The sequence below is a fragment of the Catharus ustulatus genome, chromosome 8 (genome assembly GCF_009819885.2).
Source record: "Catharus ustulatus isolate bCatUst1 chromosome 8, bCatUst1.pri.v2, whole genome shotgun sequence".
In the NCBI taxonomy this organism is placed as follows: Eukaryota; Metazoa; Chordata; class Aves; order Passeriformes; family Turdidae; genus Catharus; species Catharus ustulatus.
Window position 1 is genome coordinate 11,823,397 of NC_046228.1, and position 17,888 is coordinate 11,841,284.

At 43.6% G+C, this 17,888-nt stretch overlaps 1 protein-coding gene across 1 annotated transcript in view; it reads left to right on the top strand.

Annotated features, from left to right (window-relative positions):
• The window catches only part of COL17A1 (collagen type XVII alpha 1 chain), a 59,702-nt gene that overhangs the window by 30,017 nt on the left and 11,797 nt on the right, over positions 1–17,888 (top strand). Inside the window, exons 10-38 of the mRNA XM_033065654.2 lie at positions 1,070–1,117; positions 1,441–1,584; positions 2,800–2,943; positions 3,647–3,718; positions 4,124–4,195; positions 4,542–4,607; positions 5,864–6,025; positions 6,392–6,481; positions 6,617–6,661; positions 7,252–7,401; positions 7,857–8,072; positions 8,352–8,390; positions 9,299–9,325; positions 9,796–9,822; positions 10,291–10,353; positions 10,532–10,636; positions 11,114–11,176; positions 11,568–11,603; positions 11,747–11,800; positions 12,187–12,222; positions 12,422–12,457; positions 12,791–12,853; positions 14,115–14,150; positions 14,518–14,589; positions 14,942–14,968; positions 15,635–15,670; positions 16,200–16,235; positions 16,447–16,527; positions 17,172–17,207. Of these exons, the coding sequence (XP_032921545.1) occupies positions 1,070–1,117; positions 1,441–1,584; positions 2,800–2,943; positions 3,647–3,718; positions 4,124–4,195; positions 4,542–4,607; positions 5,864–6,025; positions 6,392–6,481; positions 6,617–6,661; positions 7,252–7,401; positions 7,857–8,072; positions 8,352–8,390; positions 9,299–9,325; positions 9,796–9,822; positions 10,291–10,353; positions 10,532–10,636; positions 11,114–11,176; positions 11,568–11,603; positions 11,747–11,800; positions 12,187–12,222; positions 12,422–12,457; positions 12,791–12,853; positions 14,115–14,150; positions 14,518–14,589; positions 14,942–14,968; positions 15,635–15,670; positions 16,200–16,235; positions 16,447–16,527; positions 17,172–17,207 (2,082 nt within the window). The remainder of the gene's footprint in view (positions 1–1,069; positions 1,118–1,440; positions 1,585–2,799; positions 2,944–3,646; positions 3,719–4,123; positions 4,196–4,541; positions 4,608–5,863; positions 6,026–6,391; positions 6,482–6,616; positions 6,662–7,251; positions 7,402–7,856; positions 8,073–8,351; positions 8,391–9,298; positions 9,326–9,795; positions 9,823–10,290; positions 10,354–10,531; positions 10,637–11,113; positions 11,177–11,567; positions 11,604–11,746; positions 11,801–12,186; positions 12,223–12,421; positions 12,458–12,790; positions 12,854–14,114; positions 14,151–14,517; positions 14,590–14,941; positions 14,969–15,634; positions 15,671–16,199; positions 16,236–16,446; positions 16,528–17,171; positions 17,208–17,888) is intronic.

Genomic DNA, 17,888 nt, shown 5'->3' on the forward strand with positions numbered 1-17,888 from the left:
ATTTATTAACAGTATTGGGGAAAGAAGGATTATCTTGGTCTCCAAGTATCTGTTTCCAGTTGCTTGAAGAGGAAACTATAATGTCACTTTATTCAAGTTAATTTTAGCAGTGGGTATAAATCACAGCATGGTCTTGCACAGTCCTCCTGGAGAGTGTCACATTCCCAATTATTCTGCCTCAGATCATCTCAGTCTTTTCTAGCACAGCACATACCTGAGCTCCCAGCAGAACTAGGCCATGCATGATAAAGTAGACACCAGAGAATCAGGTCCAGCTTCTCATATTACTTCAGAAAATAATTCCAATCCATCATCTTCTCTACATGAATGCCAAGATAGTATTTCTTTTCTAGTGCATGCACTGTTAGATTTCATCATGAGGAGCATGTATCACATGTTCTGGCTGGCCACTTTGCTTGTGGGAAGTGATTTTAAAGGCCTACCCCAGCCAAAACACATTAACTTTTTAGTTTCTTGTGCTGGACAGTAAAGGTCAGTAAAAGTAAGGTAATAGCACTGAGTATCTGGTGTGAATGTTGGCTGGAAACTGGACTGGTTACATTCAGTGAGCCAAAAGAGAAATCAGCACATAGTAAGAGACTGAATCATACAGCCCATTGTAGAGATGTCAGTTTTACCCAAGAAGTAGTAGGGAATTTGTGTGTTTAGCAAACTTCTTTTGACTCTTTAATTTTTTTGTTCAGAAGGACAATGAAAATATTATTTGTGATGAGTGGGAGCATCAGTGTGATCGAGGACTGCATAATCAGACCTTCTGTATATCTGACAGTAGCAGCATCATTGACTTCAGCAGAGGCCATCAATGAGTGAAATACAATTCCTTGGAATTTAAAGTAATAAAATGTGACCCCAAAACAAAGAGTTGCCCAAACCCATTTTCAGCAAATTCACATGGGCCATGAGTACTGCTTAGATAAAGCAGCAAGACAGCAAGGTGGAACATAAACAGCAAGAAGGAAGGAATTCGCTTCAGCCTGAAGATTCATTCCCAGCCCAGAGCACAAATTAATCTCTCTCTATATTCATGATATGCTTTTTATCTTCCCAGAGAGTGAAATACGAGTCCGACTGCAAAGCGCATCTCCCTCTGGCAGATGTAAGTTATTCCAGGGGTATCAGGGATGAAATAGAGGGTGTTGCTGCTAGGGTTATGTCTTTTCCTGTTAAGAGCATTAATTTGAGTCCCCTTTCTGGACAAGGAAACATGCTGTGGATTAGGTGGTGCTGTTGCAAAGATGTAAAATGGTACTTAGTCCCACAAACATCCTCTGGAGCTTTGTCATTAAGTGGCACCCCCAGAAAGAAACAACTTCATACATATGCAGATAAATTCCACTGAATAATTTAGATCCAGAGCAAGATTGCAGATAATGAAACACTGGCTTTTGGGTGACCCTGGACACTTGCTTTTCCTGCTAGGGACAGAGTTGGATGATGTGAAACGTTTGCTGAAAGGAAGTCGATCTGCCAGCTGCAGCCCTACTCGGTCACCATCCAGTACACTCCCGATACCGAAGAAGGCTGTGGTGGAGACGAAGATGGTCACTGAGAGCTCTCAGTCAGGTACTTGGCTTTAGCAATGTTGTAGTCATTCCAAACAGCATTTGCCATAAAAAGTACTCAGTTGCTAAGAACATCCACATCAGGATACATGTGTCCCTGTACAGAAAAAGGGTCAGAATTCTGAAAGACTGTCCAGGTGCTGCGGTAGCAAGAGCCATCTTGGATATCTTTCTAGTGACTAGTCTGATTTCCAAAAAAATGAGTCCATTCTTTCTGCCACCATCTTCAATTCAGAGGTATTTCTAGCAGAGATAAGAGCTCTAGGCAAATGTGTCTGAGAGTGATTTGATCTCTTATCTCCAAGTGAGACAGAGATAGGACTGAAGACAACATTTCAGTGAGTGATTTATTAGCCATACTGTTTGATAATAACTCATCAGGAACTGTATGACAAGACAAGGAGGAATGGCTTCAAACTGAAAGAGGGCAGTCTTAGATCAGATGTTAGGAAGAAATCCTTTACTGTGAGAGTGGTGAGGCACTGGCACAGGTTGCCCAGAGAAGTTGTGGATGTGCCATCCCTGGAAGTGTTCCAGCCCAGGATGGATGAGACTTTCAGCAACTTGGTCTAGTGGAAGGTGTCCCTACCTATGGCAGGAGGTTGGAACTAGATGATCTTTGAAGTTCCTGTAATCCCAAACCATTCTGTGATGCTGTGATTCTATGATTCTATAATTGAAGTGGTACTTGAAATACTACAACCTTTTTTAGTTATTTATACACCTCACGACAGTGCTTGAGGAATGGTATTGACATTGACTCCACTGTGTTCCACCAGTATCTAAGAACAATATCTTTATCAGAGCTCCAGTCTGTCTAAAACAGAATTTTAGTCCAATACACTAGTGAACCAATCAGAGACATATGTGGGAAGCAAAACCCATACATCCCATGGCCCAGGGTGATTTATTAATGGAATGGGAGACTGGAATGGTTTATTCTGGTACCATAAGATCTATGAGCAATGAAATCTTTTCAAGGTGTTTTGTGAATTATCATGCTATCAGGTCAGCCTTTATTCCATAGGTTAAAATTTGTTTGGGCTGTAATCAGCTGACGTTTGAGGTCAGTTATGCCATGCTAACCTGAAGTCACTGGGTTGACTCTACAAGGGTGATTGAAATGTAGGTTATTTGCCCTGTAAAGCTGCAGTGCATGCTAAGCCACAAGCCTGGCCTCATTGTAAACCACTTCTGTCTGTCTGGTTTTTTACAGTGTCAGGGACATATGACACAACCATACTGAATACTGCCCTTCCTTCATACATGTGGTCCTCCACTCTGCCTGCTGGATCTTCCCTTGGAGGATACCATAACAGCTCTTCCTTGATCAATGCCATGTCTCACTCTACAGGATCAGGTATGCTCCCTGGATTGCCCTGGTTTGAACTATCCTGAAACTGGGTCAAAAGCAGGATTTTTTTGCACAGCACAAACTAAAATGAGGGAACTATCAAAATGGCAAGAGATATGCTTGAATTTTCTCTACTTTTCTGTAATTTGGTGCTCTCTACTTCTACACTGACTGTATCTAAAAATCCTTCTTTGTGAGCATTTATTGTCCTGACTCTCTGACTGTCACTAAATTTTCATGATATCTTTATCAATGAGGTCAAGCTCACATTCCCTATGAAAGCTAGTTTAGACTCAGATTAATTTTGGATTATCCTGGCCCATTGTAAGAATGGCTGATATACTAAAAATTTTATAAGTGAGTTTTGTGTGTTCTTACACCTGGTGAGGCCCATTTCTACATGCCAGTTGCAGAGAGAAAACACAAGAAGCTTTATGATGGCATAATATTAAAAGCTTTACTTTCTCTCACTGTCACATGATCTCATCTTGTCTGAAGTGGGATTTATTTGCCTTTGTCAGTTCAGTAAAAGGGTGGTTTGTTATCACAATTTTCAAGATTTTTCCTCTGTGCAATTATTGTGCATTATCATTAGTTGCATTTCCAAGTTGACTCTTAATTTCTGGGACTATGCCACTGACCTTTGGATGTTGGATTTATAATTTATGATTTGAGAGAAATAATAACATTTCACTTCCTCTTTTTTCAGTTTTTGGTGTTCCAAATAACCTGGCTCCCAGCAATCATACTCTGAATGCAGGCCTGAGCTCTTCCTCTACAGGTCAGATTTTTCTTCCCTTCACACTTTGCCAGCACCACATTTCTGGCACACAAGTACAGTGAAATAATACCTATATACCAATTTCTCTCCTATTCTTTATCTGAGTGTCAGCAGCTCTTTGCCCCATCTGCAGAAAAGTCCATGCCAATGTCCAGCCACGAGAGTGGCCTCGCATTGTAACTCGAGATAGTGTTTTTAAATGGTCACCATTATTGTCCTGGACTAACAATAACAAAACAAGTGAACTAGGTTACAAAACATTTTGTTAGGCCTATGGTGCCTTCAGAAAGCTGGTGAAATTTGTTAGAGAGGTCACTATTTTTGTATCACTGGTTTTGTTTGGGTTTTAACCAGAATGCCACCTGCAGAGCTCTATAACCCTCATTAGAATGTTTTTCTTTGCAGTGTTTGGAGTTCAAAACAACCTGTCTCCAAGCACGGCTTCTGCAACCCAGAATGCTACAGCAGCCTCTGCAGGTCAGTAACAAAGTAAGCCTAGAGATAGCTGGGGGTCACCAGTGTGTGCTTCCTCCTTCCATCTTCTCTGTAGTGACTGGAAAGTTCTTCTTGACAGAGGGCACCCCATCACCATCTTCTGTAGCACAGTGTGGTATGGAGGGATATTGAGGAACATTTCCTCTGCTTTGTGTGTGCAGGAACAGCTCCCAGTGCTGATGCACGAGAGATTTGCTTGCTGGGGAAACCCTTGGTTGTTTGAGTTGTTCTAGGAACACTGAATGAGAAAAGATTTTTGAAATGCTTTGGTGTGTGTAGATCCCTTGTTGTCCTTCATCTTTGTCATTGCTGAATTTCTACTTTGCAGCATATGGGATGAAGAACACTTCTCAGAGCAACACCATGGCAAGTACTGGTGTGTCTGCCTCAGCAGGTGTGTATCATTCACAGGTGTTTAGGCATGGCCTTGTACAAGCATATCACAAAAATGAATTAGAGATTCAGCATGGCTGAGTGACAGTCGGGAGCATAACTTGTCACTAGTCAAGTCTCCTACCAGTACCTTTCTGAAAAGAAAGAGAGTCAGACTCTAAGAATGAGCAAATAAACTGGTCTGTTAGAGATCTCTGTAATAATTTGTATTGTTTAGTTTTGAGCTATTTTTGCTCAGAAGGCAGGAAGCTGGATAGAAGAGCACACATGTGAAATTGTACTTCATTTGAACCCAAAACATTTGCAAGATTGCTCTTAAAAATAATTTTTCAGTTGTACCAGCTTCAGCCACTCAAAAATGAAGGAATTTATTTATACATGATGAGATTGTTTTTTAATGAGAAGCCCTTTGTCCTTGAACAGTTAGGATTCATCCTTTCCAGCTCTTTTCTGCAACTCTGAGTTATAAATTACACTTTTTTTCCTTTCTCTGTGTGTGTGTAAAGAAGGCCAAGTTTGCCTTGTAATCCAAGGACTCCTAAAGACAAGGCTTAAAAATAGATGCAAAGACCACAGAAGTTATGATAACATTTCTAATAAAGCTTTACCCCAGGTTCTGCCAGAGTAATGGAATAATATCATTCCATTTATCTTGATTTTCAGTATTGTGTCAGTGTGCAAATTCATGTCTGTACACAATTCCAGGCGTATTTCATAATGCCTGGTGGCACAAGAGTAACCACAGTGATAGTTTTGAACCTTGTTTGGTCTGTGCCAAACCTCAGTAAACTGCAGTTCAATGTCTCCTAACCCTGCCTGGCTCCCAGGATATGGAGTGGGACAGAGTAACTTGGCAGTGCTTGATGGGCTCCTTAGCTTGAGCTGTGCTGTCTCTGCTGACTCCTGAATATCTCTGTCAGGCTGAGTTTCTCTGACTCCACAGGAAGTGTGTTTGAGGAGCAAAGAGCTCATTGAGCAAATCACTTCTACATATGATTGAATTCCAGATGCTCTCCATTTCTGGCAGCAGGGGCTCCCCTGCTAGTGAAATGCACATCTCCAAAGAAACCCAATGACTTGCTCTGCTCTCCTGTTACTTTTAGTGACCAGTATGTCCCTTACAGGCCTCTTGTTGTAGTGGCAACTCCAATCACAATGTGACCACCTGTTTTTATGAACAAAAGTGATGTGGCTTGTAGTTATGGGCTCAGTGGCCCACAGTCATTTCCTCCTTACCATGTTTTGCAAATATTCCAGGAGGAACTGTTTCGAGCTCCCAGGGAGATGACATTCTGCGCAAAGACTGCAAATTCCTGCTCCTGGAGAAGGAGAAGGCACCAGCAAAGGAGATGGAGCTCTTGGTCATGACAAAGGACACTGGCAAAGTCTTTGGTGCTTCTAACACTGGGCTTAATGGAGGTAATGTTCCTTTTTCAGGATATGTGGCTATTCTGAGGGCAGAGAAATGGAGACTGATTATAAGGGAAGTTCAGCATTCAGGGCACTGCACCTGGCTTGTACATCGTACAACAACCTCTGTCTGGCAGAGAGCTTTTAACCATGCCAGCTGAAACCTGAGTCTGACTTTTGCATTTGAAGCTCCAGAGTGTGCCTCGGGATATTTCACAAAGCTCAGGAGCTTTGAGATGTAAAAACCCAAATCTGCTTTAGACGGGCAGAGCTATTGTGTCTTCCCAAGAAAAATACGCCTTTTACCAATGAAAGGAGATAGGCCTGGTTTAACTTCTGGTGTAATGTTTCTAATTGTATTTGGTTCCTTTTCAGGATCTTTTGTAGAAGACACCTTGAAGAAAGAGAAGCAGGGATTTTCCTCCTCTTATGCTACAGATACTGGCCTAAAATCAGATGCAAATGGTAAGAGTTTTTTCTTCTGGAAATGCAATAGAATTTCTCCTGCCTCCATTACTACCTTTCACTTTCAAGCCCACATTCTAAATTTTGTCATGCACAGAAAGACTGGTAAAACCTTTTCTACTGTTGTTAAAACAGGAGGGCTGAAATCCATGCCAAAAAGGGACAAAGAAACTTATGCAGGTAAGCAACACAACTCAGACTTTCATTGGAAGAAGCACCAAAGCACAATGTACAAAAAAAGCAATTGTTCTTGAGGGACATGAGTGATCTCTGAGCAATGAGCCAGAGGGAGGGGATGTTCAGGTGGCTACCGGAGAAATTGGTGCCAATGATTTCATTGTAGATGAATGGAGAGTTGGGGTATTTTTTATGACTAGAGAAAATCAGATAGCTGACAGTTCAGCTGCATCCTGCTACTTGGGACAGATTTATGGGGAAGAGAGGGCTCAGACAGACCATGCTGCCTATTGCTGTCATTTATGGCTCAGATCTATACAAAGAATTTACCCCTATGTGATCATGTTTTCCAGCTGTTATTTTAAAATGCACTGAGTGTTTTTGTTCCCTGTTTGAATTCTCTTTGGAAATGCTGTTCCTAGCTTCCGGAGGGATTAGAATCACACTCACCATGTGCACAGAGTGGTGTAAAGATTTTTTACATAGCCCTTTGTATAATGGATCAGACCTTGATGTCCTTATTGTAAGAGATTATTAACTCTGAAGTCAAGGAACTCTTAATTAACTGGGAGATTGCTCCTTCCCTCTTCCAGAAATACGAAGTGGTGATGCAGGAGGTGCAATTGGATCAGCACCATCCTGGTGTCCCTGTGGTTCCTGTTGTAGCTGGTGGAAGTGGCTCCTGGGTTTGCTTCTAGCCTGGTTGTTTCTCCTTGGATTGCTTTTTGGACTCATTGCTCTGGGTAAGAAATTAGTGTGGAAAAAAATGTTGAATGGTATAGAAGGACAGAGGGTTTAAGCTGGAAACAAGCCCAAGCACCAGGGCTATCAAGCCAGAGAACTGAGGAAAACATTCAGCTTGATGGTAACTTGTCACTGAGATATTACAAATGGACAGAACAAATGGATAAGGAATGCCATCTTTGTTAAGGTGTTATATAGTCTTGGGGTGAGTAGGATAGGAAAGCTCCTAACATCTGAGGTTCACTGCTCTGAGTCTGACAGAATCCAACGTTGTCGTTTAAATTCCAGAGATCTCTGCTGGGGGAAAAAAAAAAGAAAAGATACAAAGAATTCTGCAAAACTTGGTAGCTGTAGCTACATAACACAGTGTTGCCATGTTCCTGTGATAGCAGGAGATATTTCAGGCATGCATATCTTGCAGCATGTTCCCTAGCATTTTCTTTTAACCTTCCAGCTGAAGAAGTGAGAAAGCTGAAATCTCGTGTGGAAGACCTGGAAAAAATCAATGGTGGCCTCCTGGCAATTAACCAAGGGAGTTCAAAAATAGAAAAGGATGTTTCAAGAGTAGACTTTCTTCATGGTAACTCACCTTCTTCAACTTTCCCATATGAAAATGAAGAGTCAGTCTGGTTGATGGTGAAGAGCAGACTGAATAAGGAAATAGAACGAGGTAAGCAGAGTCAAAAAATGAACCCATACCTTACTTGTCATGCTACTTTTGTTAGCAAGGGAAAGGTGATTTAGCACCTGATGGAAAGAGATTAACAACAGAGGAGCCAGCATTTCACAACTTTAGAAATTTGATGCATTTGTGAAAACAAATTTACTGTAAACTCACAAAACCATACTGTGCTGCCTGTAGCCTCAAATAGATGGATCCTTGTTCTTGAAATGAGTAGCTACTCTGTTGTGTAACTCACTCTAACAGCTGCTTCACTTCCTGTTACAGGCTACTTCCGAGGGGAGAGAGGAGAACGTGGTGAGAAAGGTATAGCCATATACTCCTTCTTTTCCCCTGTCCAATTCCTCTGGCAATGCAGTTTTGGGGTGGTTTTGTTACATCAAGGGGAAATTAGCAGTGAGAAATATGAAGATGGCTTATACTTGAACAAAAAGAATCAGAATTGTTTAGGTTGGAAAAGACTTTGAAGATCAACCATGAATGTAACACTGCCATGTCCATCACTAAGCCACCTCCCTTAGGGCACATCTTCATGTCTTTTCAGTACCTCCAGAGACAGTGACTTAACCTCTTCCCCTGGCAGCCTGTTCCAATTCCCCATAACCCTTTTGGTGAAGAAATTTTTCCTAATACCCAATCTAAACCTCCCTGATGTAGCTTGAGGCTATTTTTTCTTGTCCTATCCCTTATTACTTGGGAGAAGTGGCTGGCCCCCAGCTCGTTACCCACCTTTCAGGCAGTTGTAGAGAGCAATAAGGTCCTCCCTCTGTTCCAGGCTGAACACCCCCAGCTCCCTCAACCATTCCTCACAGGACTTGTGTTCCAGACCCTTCACCAGCTCTGTTGTCCTTCTCTGGACTCACTCCAGGACCTCAAACCTTCTTGTAATCAGGAGCCAGAACTGGACACAGCACTGGAGCTGCAGCCTCACCAGTGCTGAGTGCAGGGGAACAATCACTGTCCTGCTCCTGCCACTTTGCACTGTAAACTGTAGAGACCCTGATTCCACACTGAACAATGCAGGAGGCCCAATCTTGCGTTGTGCCAGTGTGAAAGGCCAGATTGGGTCTGATCCTGTACTATTCAAGTGTGAAGTGTCCTGTTTAGTCATAACTCCTTTGTATTTCATTGAAAGTGGGAAAGCAACTAGAAGACAAAATGAATGAATAATCATAGGATGTCTCTTGATTCAACTTTTTTTTCCACTTTCTCAGGTGACATGGGAATACAAGGTCCCAAAGGTGAGTCTGGAGTTGCCTGCTTTTTCAGTTAGATTGGCAGCCTATCGTAGGGCCTGGGTAGCAAATGGTGTTTTGTTACTCCAGAATTTGGAGAAGCTGATGTTAATTCAGATATTGTTGTAATGGCTGGGGTTTTCTCTTGCTTTCTGGTAAAAAAAAATTTGAGTTCATCAGTAGAAGAGATAACAGATCTCACTTTGAATCTAGAAGATCCTTGCATCTGGATGGAAGTCATTCCTGAAACCAGGCTCTACCTGGTTTAATCACAGAGTGCTTCAGTGCCCAGACAGTTTTGCGTGCTGTAAATGATTCAATTATTTGCATAAATACAAGGGAAGAAATTGCTGGAGACACTAGAACTTGTAAATATTCCAAGAACATAAACTTCTTTCTATGAGGGTGAGAGTTAGCCAACATGACAAAAAGAGAAGACTTATCCCCACTGACAGTCTCTTTGTTTCTGTCTACAGGTGACCGAGGACTTCCTGGTGTGCCAGGTGGGCTATAGTTCAATTCTTCTTTGAGGGAGGACATTTACTTACATTACTGTGGGCAAGAACAAATTTTGCACTTCCTTGCAAAATTCCTTGAAAATAGATCAAGGTGGTTATCTAAAGAGTCGATATTGAGCACAGACTAAGTCACTTGATTAATACCTTGGTGCTGAGCTACAGACACAGAGGCTTGGTTACAAGCAAAGCCTAGGCCAGGTTTCTTCTTAGTTGAACATGCTGAATTTGGGGTTGTGAAGATTCCAGTCTACCACTGAAAGAGTCCTACAGCTGCATAAGTACTTGGTTCAGCTTTCTTGTGCTCTTAAATGTATTGTGCTCTTCTAAAGAGATCAAGTACCCACCTTATGAGTAGAATTAATCTCTCCAGGGTTGAGGTTCCCCTAAGTTACATGTTATTGTTTTACGGTACATAGTCAAGAATTCTGAACGCTTACTGTGTTTTCTTTCCAGGCATTCCTGGTCCAATTGGGCATGCAGGACCAGAAGGACCAAAAGGACAGAAGGGAAGCATGGGTGAGCATCTCTGTCAGTGCTGTGAGTCTTTCACATCTGACTGACACATGGCATGGGAACACAGACACACCTGGCTGGTGTGATCATTGCCTTCCCCAGTGGAGCTGGCCATGGATCCTTTTGCCCAAGGCCTCACTCCCACAGACACCTGGTTTTACAAGGCATTTGTTTCCTGTAGGTGAGCCTGGCATGGAAGGTCCTATGGGACAAAGAGGTAGAGAAGGGGTACCAGGACCTCGAGGGGAGCCAGGACCACCTGGATTTGGAGAAAAAGGAGACAGAGGTAGGAACCAAGTGTCTTGTTGGATAAGACAGAGATAGACAAAAGCAAGACTTTGACCCTGATTAATAAAACACCTCAGTGATAAGATTTGATTTCACTATTTAAATCTAAATTTCATGTCTGGACATTTCCCAACACAGATTAATAAGGCCTAAGGAATTTTTTTTACCCAGAATTATAATGGGTAAAACAAGGATTGCTTTGGTTTCCCAGATCTTATAGTCAAGTTTGAGTCTGATAGAACCAAAACCACTTTACTATCAAGGTTATCTTTTTCCCTGTTATCCATATCATCAAAGCTGGGGAATTTGTCTTACTAAAGCCCAGTAAATCCATAATCTTTTCTTGGACAGTGCATACCTATTTGGGTGTTTTGAACTGATGAGCAGATTATTCATGACACTTGCCAGAGGAAGAATAATAGTAGATGGGATAATGCTGTATTCTACCATGTGTATTCATGCTCTTATTTTGCAGGTGCTGTTGGTGAGCCAGGTCCTCCAGGGCCACCTGGACCCCCAGGTTCTGCTGGCCTAAAAGGTAAATATGAAGATGGAGAAAGAACACCTAGCAGAGAGGTTAGGAGTAAAGGAGCACTCTAGCTGTCCTGTTTCACAGTGTTGCTCTGCAGTAACCAGAAAAGTGAATTAATGGTCTGAAGCACAGATCCCAGCATCTCAGCTGAGATGGATGGCTTGGGTCTCTCCACTTTACTTAAGTGGAAGACATTTCCTCAAAGTCACAAGGACTAAGTTCTCTAAATTTTTTGTCCTGGTTTTGAAGATGCCAGTAATGCAAATTCTTCTACTGGCTGGGGAAATGCCAGTCCACTAAACACCTGTTGGGTTGTGGATGTTGTTGGGCAAACTGAAAGCAATTTGTTCATTTTCTGATTGTGGTGTTACTAAAAGAAAATCCATGTTCCTTACAGGTCTGATGGGTTCTCCAGGCCCACAGGGTCCTCCAGGTGAGTGTTGCATTCCTTTGTTGTGGCATCTAGAGACTGGGGAGAATAAAAACTGAGTGACAGCTTCTCATAGTTTTTTCTGCTTCAGCACTGCATTGTGGTGAGTGGGATGAATGGAAACCCCCCATCTCATTTTTCTGCAGGTCCTCCTGGCCTACAAGGATTTAGAGGTGAAGCAGGACTCCCAGGTGCAAAAGGTAACTTTCTCTTCCCCCTGGCAATTAAAGCACCACTAGCTAAGGTGCTTTTCTAGCACTGCTCTGAGGAGTAGACGTGGTCTGTCCATGTCACATTTTGATTCTATGGACAAAGAAAAGCATAAGACTGAAGAAAAGGGAGGCAAAACAAAACTTAGTCAGTGATTGCTAGCAAATATTGAGAAATGCAGTAGACACAGAGGTAATAGAGCAGTCTAAGAGAGGAAAAACAGTTGGATGGATGGAGCTGTGTTAAAGGAAAAGGATTTCCAGTTTGAGTTTTTCTGGTAACACAGAATCTGTATTTCCCTTATGATTTTTCTTGATGCATTAAATGTCTTTCCCTTATTTTATCACTATTGTTCAATCATCCATGTATCTTTCAGGTGAAAAAGGAGCAAGTGGACCCCCTGGACCCAAAGGTATGTTAACCAATTAGGTATCTTTTTTGGTTATTTTCTTTAGATTCCTTTAGATATGTATACTGTCCATGGATTTTACCCTTGTTAATCTTCGGCTTTTTCTTCTGTGCTTCTGTCAGAAAGCAGGCTTTATTTTCTCTGATGGAAACATTTTACAGTGAAGCAATATCACAGAATGCTCCCTTTTTTTGTACCACAGGTGATCAGGGTGAGAAGGGTTCTCGTGGAATGACAGGTGAGTAGATTGAAATACTGGAGTAACAGCTAATCTAATAAAAGTATAGCCCAGCCAATCCCAGTTAGCTTTCTGAGTTTTATTTTTGCACCAACATTATAAACAAATAGATCCCATTCATGATTCCAGCAATCTTTGTGTTTAGCTTTAGGAAAATCCTTTCTCACATGCCCTGTATTCATGTCACTTGAGCATTTCTAATGCCTGGAGACAGTTGTGAATCACGAGGCCTCAACATCCTGTCAATGCTGGTTTTCAGTTGCAAAGAAGCAAATACTATTGACAGAATTGTCCAAGAATTGTTTGATTCATTTTCATACTCTTTTGCTACAGGTGAACAAGGCTCAAGAGGAATACCTGGACTTCCAGGAGAGCCAGGGGCTAAAGGACCTGCAGGTGAGTACCAGAAAGCAGCTGTATTTATATGTGAGGCAATGTCACTGCCACCCAGATTTTGTTTCTGTGAGCACAGCAAGGAAACAACATGAGAGTGGAGTCATGCTTTTTGTGATCCTAGGTCTTTCCTTTAGACAGCTGTGATTAGTCTGTATCCTCAGAAAAAATGTCCTACAGTTAAGTTTTGAATTAATACTTCCTGGATCTTCAGTGACTGCAGCCAAGGTTTCTTTCAGATGTAAGAAACATTGCATGTGATGAGAAGCCTTGTGATGAAAAGCCACTCTTAGGTTTAGGGCTGTGCTCCACTTTGGAGGAAGACAGGATAACTGTAGTACAGTAGTTTCACGAATACAAGCCGCACGGATTATAAGCCGCACCCCCGGTGCCTCGACAATGTTGCTGTCTTTGTCAATAGATAAGCCGCACCCCGAATATTAGCCGCACTTTCGTTCGTCGCGAGAATCCGTGCGCAGCTTTCACAAATTGGCCAATTAGTAACAGGATCGCGGCATAGCGGGCTTTACTGGCTCGGGGCGGGGCCAGGCAGGCTCGGCCCGCTCATGGTTGCCGACGGGGCCGGGTGGTCCAGCTCAGCGCCACGGCTCGGCGGGGCTGGCCGGGTGGTGCTGCCGCCGCCGCCGGGCTCGCTGGCCCCCCTCTCCCGTCAGCACCGCTCCGCGCCGCGTTCGCTCGCCCTGCCGGCAGGGCTGCCACCGCCGCCGCCGGGCTCGCCGGCCGCCCTCTCCCGTCTGCACCGCCGCCGCGTTTCCTCGCCCTGGCCGGCACTGCAGGCCCCCGCACCACCGGGCTCCCCCACGCTGCTGGCCCCGATTCTGCTGGGCTTCCCCCGCTGCCAGGCAGCCCCACCCGTCGGCCTTCCTGCTTCTGCCATGCTCCCCTGCACTGCTAGCCCCAGTTCTCCCGGGCTCCCCCGCCATGCTGGCTCAGGCTCTGCCGCCCTCCCTGCCCCGCCCTGCTGGCTCAGGCTCTGCCGCCCGCCCCCCACACTGCTGCCCCCGCCTCTGCCAGGCTTTCCCACCTCAGCCGGGGCCGGCCGGGCTCCAGCTTGCCTTGGGGCTGCCGCGGGCTCTCACTTCCGTGTTGGCAGCTTTTAGAATTTTGTTGATGTATTAGCCGCCCCGGAATATTAGCCGCACTTCCGGGTTTCCACAAAAATTTTGGTCAAATTGGTGCGGCTTGTATTCGTGAAATTACTGTACTTTTTTAGAAGTCCCTGACAATCTCTTTCTTTGGCCAGGACAAGCTGGTCGTGATGGAAAGCCGGGTGAAAAAGGTAAGAGCTTCCTTTGGGGTAGAAGTGCCAGTACTTTCTGATGTGGCACGAGGTTGATTTGTAAAAGGGGTGGGAGAAAGCTGGCAGCAAATTCATGTTCTGGGATCTTCTGTCTCAGAACTGCAGAGTCAACCTGTAAACATGGAACTGAGACATATAATGGAGCAGGCTGTAAACCTGTGATAGAGTTGCCTCTCTACAGAACTCTTCTGTCATTGATGTTCCCCTCCCAGACACTGATGCTGGAGATGGCCACTTGGCTGTGAGAATACAATAGGTAGAAAGTGCTGCAGGACAGCCAAGCTTGAATGGTTGGCAGATTGTATGTCTGTGATTTCTGTCTTGCTAATGGTGATTATATCCCTAGGTGAACCAGGTCTTATGGGAATGCCAGGTGCCAGAGGTCCTCCAGGACCCACTGGAGATGCTGGAGAGCCAGGTAAAAGCATACAGAGAACAAAAATGCTTTTTGCTCAGTCAGGAACACAGATGTATTTATCAATGTCCAGTCTTAATTTGAACTTAAGTCTGGCAGAGGATCTCTGTATTCTTAAGGTGGTGATGAAAAGAAAATACATAGAGAATCTAGACCCTTTATGATCCCAAAATTTCCCACAGTGCAAACATCAGCTGCTATGAGCTGATTTACATACCAGTTGCTAGACCAGTTTCCTCCATTTGTGAATTGTGTGCTATAATTTCACATAAATGTAATCTTTTTCTCCCTGTCTATCCTTTTCCCACATGAATTTTTTTAGACATCCTAAGAATTTTTTGCCTTTTTCTGACAGGTCTTACAGGACCTCAAGGACCACCAGGTAGGCTTTTCTACCATATTCCAATTTATGAATGACACACTTTGAAATGGGTTAAAAAAACCCTTGTAATTTTCCCTCTGTGGTGCTTAGGGCTTCCAAAGTGATATCCCAAAATGTCTTCATCTCCTTTGGCTTTTTAGAAAGGTTTTGTACAAGATGTGTAATTTTTGAGCAATGCAAGGCTTTCAATTGTTGAAAATTTGCCTTTCCCCAAAACACAACATTTCAGTTCCCTGTGCATCACTGAAAAGTCCTTCTAATCAGCAGCAGAAAGAGAAGGGTGAGGATGTAGCAATAGAGATGGAAACAGAGGATGTGACATCTCTAAGCAGAGGTGATTGCAGGGGGACAGTTCATCAGGGAATTCATCCAGGAGCCTCAGTATAGGTGGCAGTACCTAAAAGAAGCTACAGGTAAATCTGTGAAGCAGTGTTGTCATCCAGGGAGCAGTGGGACCACGGAAGCCCAGGGACACTACCAACTCAATCTGCTCCTCCACTTGCTTATAAAGTTCTTAGGGGCCTGCTTATGAAGGCTGAAAGCTGGGGTCTTGAATAGGGAGCTCCTTCTATAAACTCACAAGTGAAGCAGCTGGCGTATCTGAAAAACATACAGCAAACCATATTTGCACTAACCATTTAAAATTGTTTGCCTACCTTTTATCAGGACTTCCAGGCAACCCAGGCCGACCAGGGGCTAAAGGTGAGTGGTTTCTTCCCTAATGCTCATTTTCTAAGGATTTAATTCTAGAAAGGGTTAGCTGCTCCACTAACCAGTGGATCAACAGTGGCATCTAGTGGCTTTGGGAAGGGAAGGTTTGAGAAGCACGGTAGCCAAAGCTTCCCTGAGCACACATGGGGGCAGTGAGGACATCTGCTGAGGGGCTTGGCATGACAGCTCTCCTCTGAGCAAACCTTTGAAGCTTGGTTCTGCCCTGAGCATAAGATGCCTGGTGACTGCAGTGGAAGCTGTGTGCCTGCCTTGGATAAATTCAGGCTGTTGCCTATGCTGGCAGATGTTGTGCTTGGAAAGGTGATCAGCTAATCTCTGGATTAGCTCAACTCTCTTGCTTCCCCCCTGACCTTCTAGTGCTGTGACTTCTCATACTAGAGATCAAGGGCAGAAAGAACAGAAACTACATCCTTAATACTACAATGTTATTTGGTTTATTATAGCTCTTACTCCCCACTAAAAAAAAAAAGGCTCAACTTTTGTACCTTTGTTTTCCTAGGAGAACCTGGAGCTCCAGGAAAAGTTATAAGTGCAGGTATGTGAGGGGTCACACTTCTGACTTAGGAGGGTTTCTCGGGGGTTTTTTGTGCTTCCTCAATTCATCTTAACTGTGTGTCAGCCTGTGCTGGGGCTCCCTGTGTTGGGAGAATATGTATATACATGTGGTATTCATTAAGCATAGATTTGTACACATTCACTGCATGTGTGAATGTGTCTGTGTGCAAATCTATGTGTTTGTTTTTCAGAGGGTTCATCAACTATTACTCTGCCAGGCCCACCAGGTCCCCCAGGCCCACCTGGCCCCACTGGTCCCCCAGGTGTTCCAGGTGAGTACTGATGAGTACAAAGTAGTGATAGGTCAAATCCAGAGAGTAGAATCAAGCTCTTTTGCTGCTCAGGAAGGCAGGTTTACGTCTAATCCTTTTCCCAACACTTTTGCTGAAATTAGGATGTGCTTGTTCTTCAGTCTCAGCTTTGAGCTCAAGGCAGCAAAGCTCCCACTCAATCATCTGTAAATCTTTCTCACACACACACACTGGCTGTGCATGAGCTTGGGCTTCAGACTTCTCTGTCCCAGTCAGACACTGCCCTCCAGCATCTTGGTGTCAGGCAGCAGAGTTCCTGAGCTCTGATTCTCGTGGTACTTCTGTCCCTGAAGCTAGTCCTGGAGCTGGTTTGCAATATGGAATGCAAGAAGCGGGTTAAGCCTTTTGCATTCCTTTTCTGTCGTGATCAGTGGCATTCTGGTTATTTCCCCAGTGCAAGAGGCACCAAGCATTTTAATTACCAGGGGATGGAAATTCAAGTAATACATGGGGCATTGATGAATTCATAACCCATAGCAATTCCATTTAGTTGTGTAGAAAAATATATATTTGGTAGTCTCAGTTCTTATAAAAGTCCTATTGATTCTTTTCTGCTATTGTGAAACACGACCAGTGAAATTTGGTGTTTTTTCTTTTGAAACTAGGTCCTGTTGGACCAGCTGGTCTCCCTGGACAGCAAGGTACCATTTTCCTTCAACTTTGATTATGCTTCTTAAGAGAAAGGAACTCATTAGTTTTTCTTTTTCCTAATTCTCTAAGCCCTTGGCACATTCCCTCTCCCTTTTGTTCACAAGTTTCTTCCTTTCAGTTCATTTTGTTGCATTATTTGGCTTCATTAATCTTGTAAAGAATTTTTATAACTTTTTGTCTTCCCAGGGGTAGGAGGAGGATGGTAAGAGGATGATAAGAGCCGGTGTAATGTGGATGCTGCAAATGTCTTTTTTTTCCTGAGGGGTGGTATTTCTAAGGCACTTCTCAAGTGCAGTTGCCTTTCTGTGATAGGGGCTAGAGCCCAGCTGGATACTTGCTGCCATTTTGAAAGGCAGGAGAACAAACTAGAGCCAAACTGGGATTAATGTCACTGTGAAAGTGCTGCCAATTGGGCAGGCATCTCTTTGGAAGGGCCTGAACAGAGCTGACCCCTATGAACCTTTCTTAGCTATTTTTCTGTGATCCTGTTAGAGCAAACTGGGCAGTAATTTCCACACTTGAATGCAGTGTCCCTCAGATCTGGGAACTGAGTTCATGCTCCCAGTTCTCTTAAGAAAAGTCTGAACCTCTCGTCAGAGTAGGTACAAAATGTCACCTTCTCTCAGTTATATAACTCTCTTTCTCTGTTGCTTTTTTTTTTCCTGGTAAAA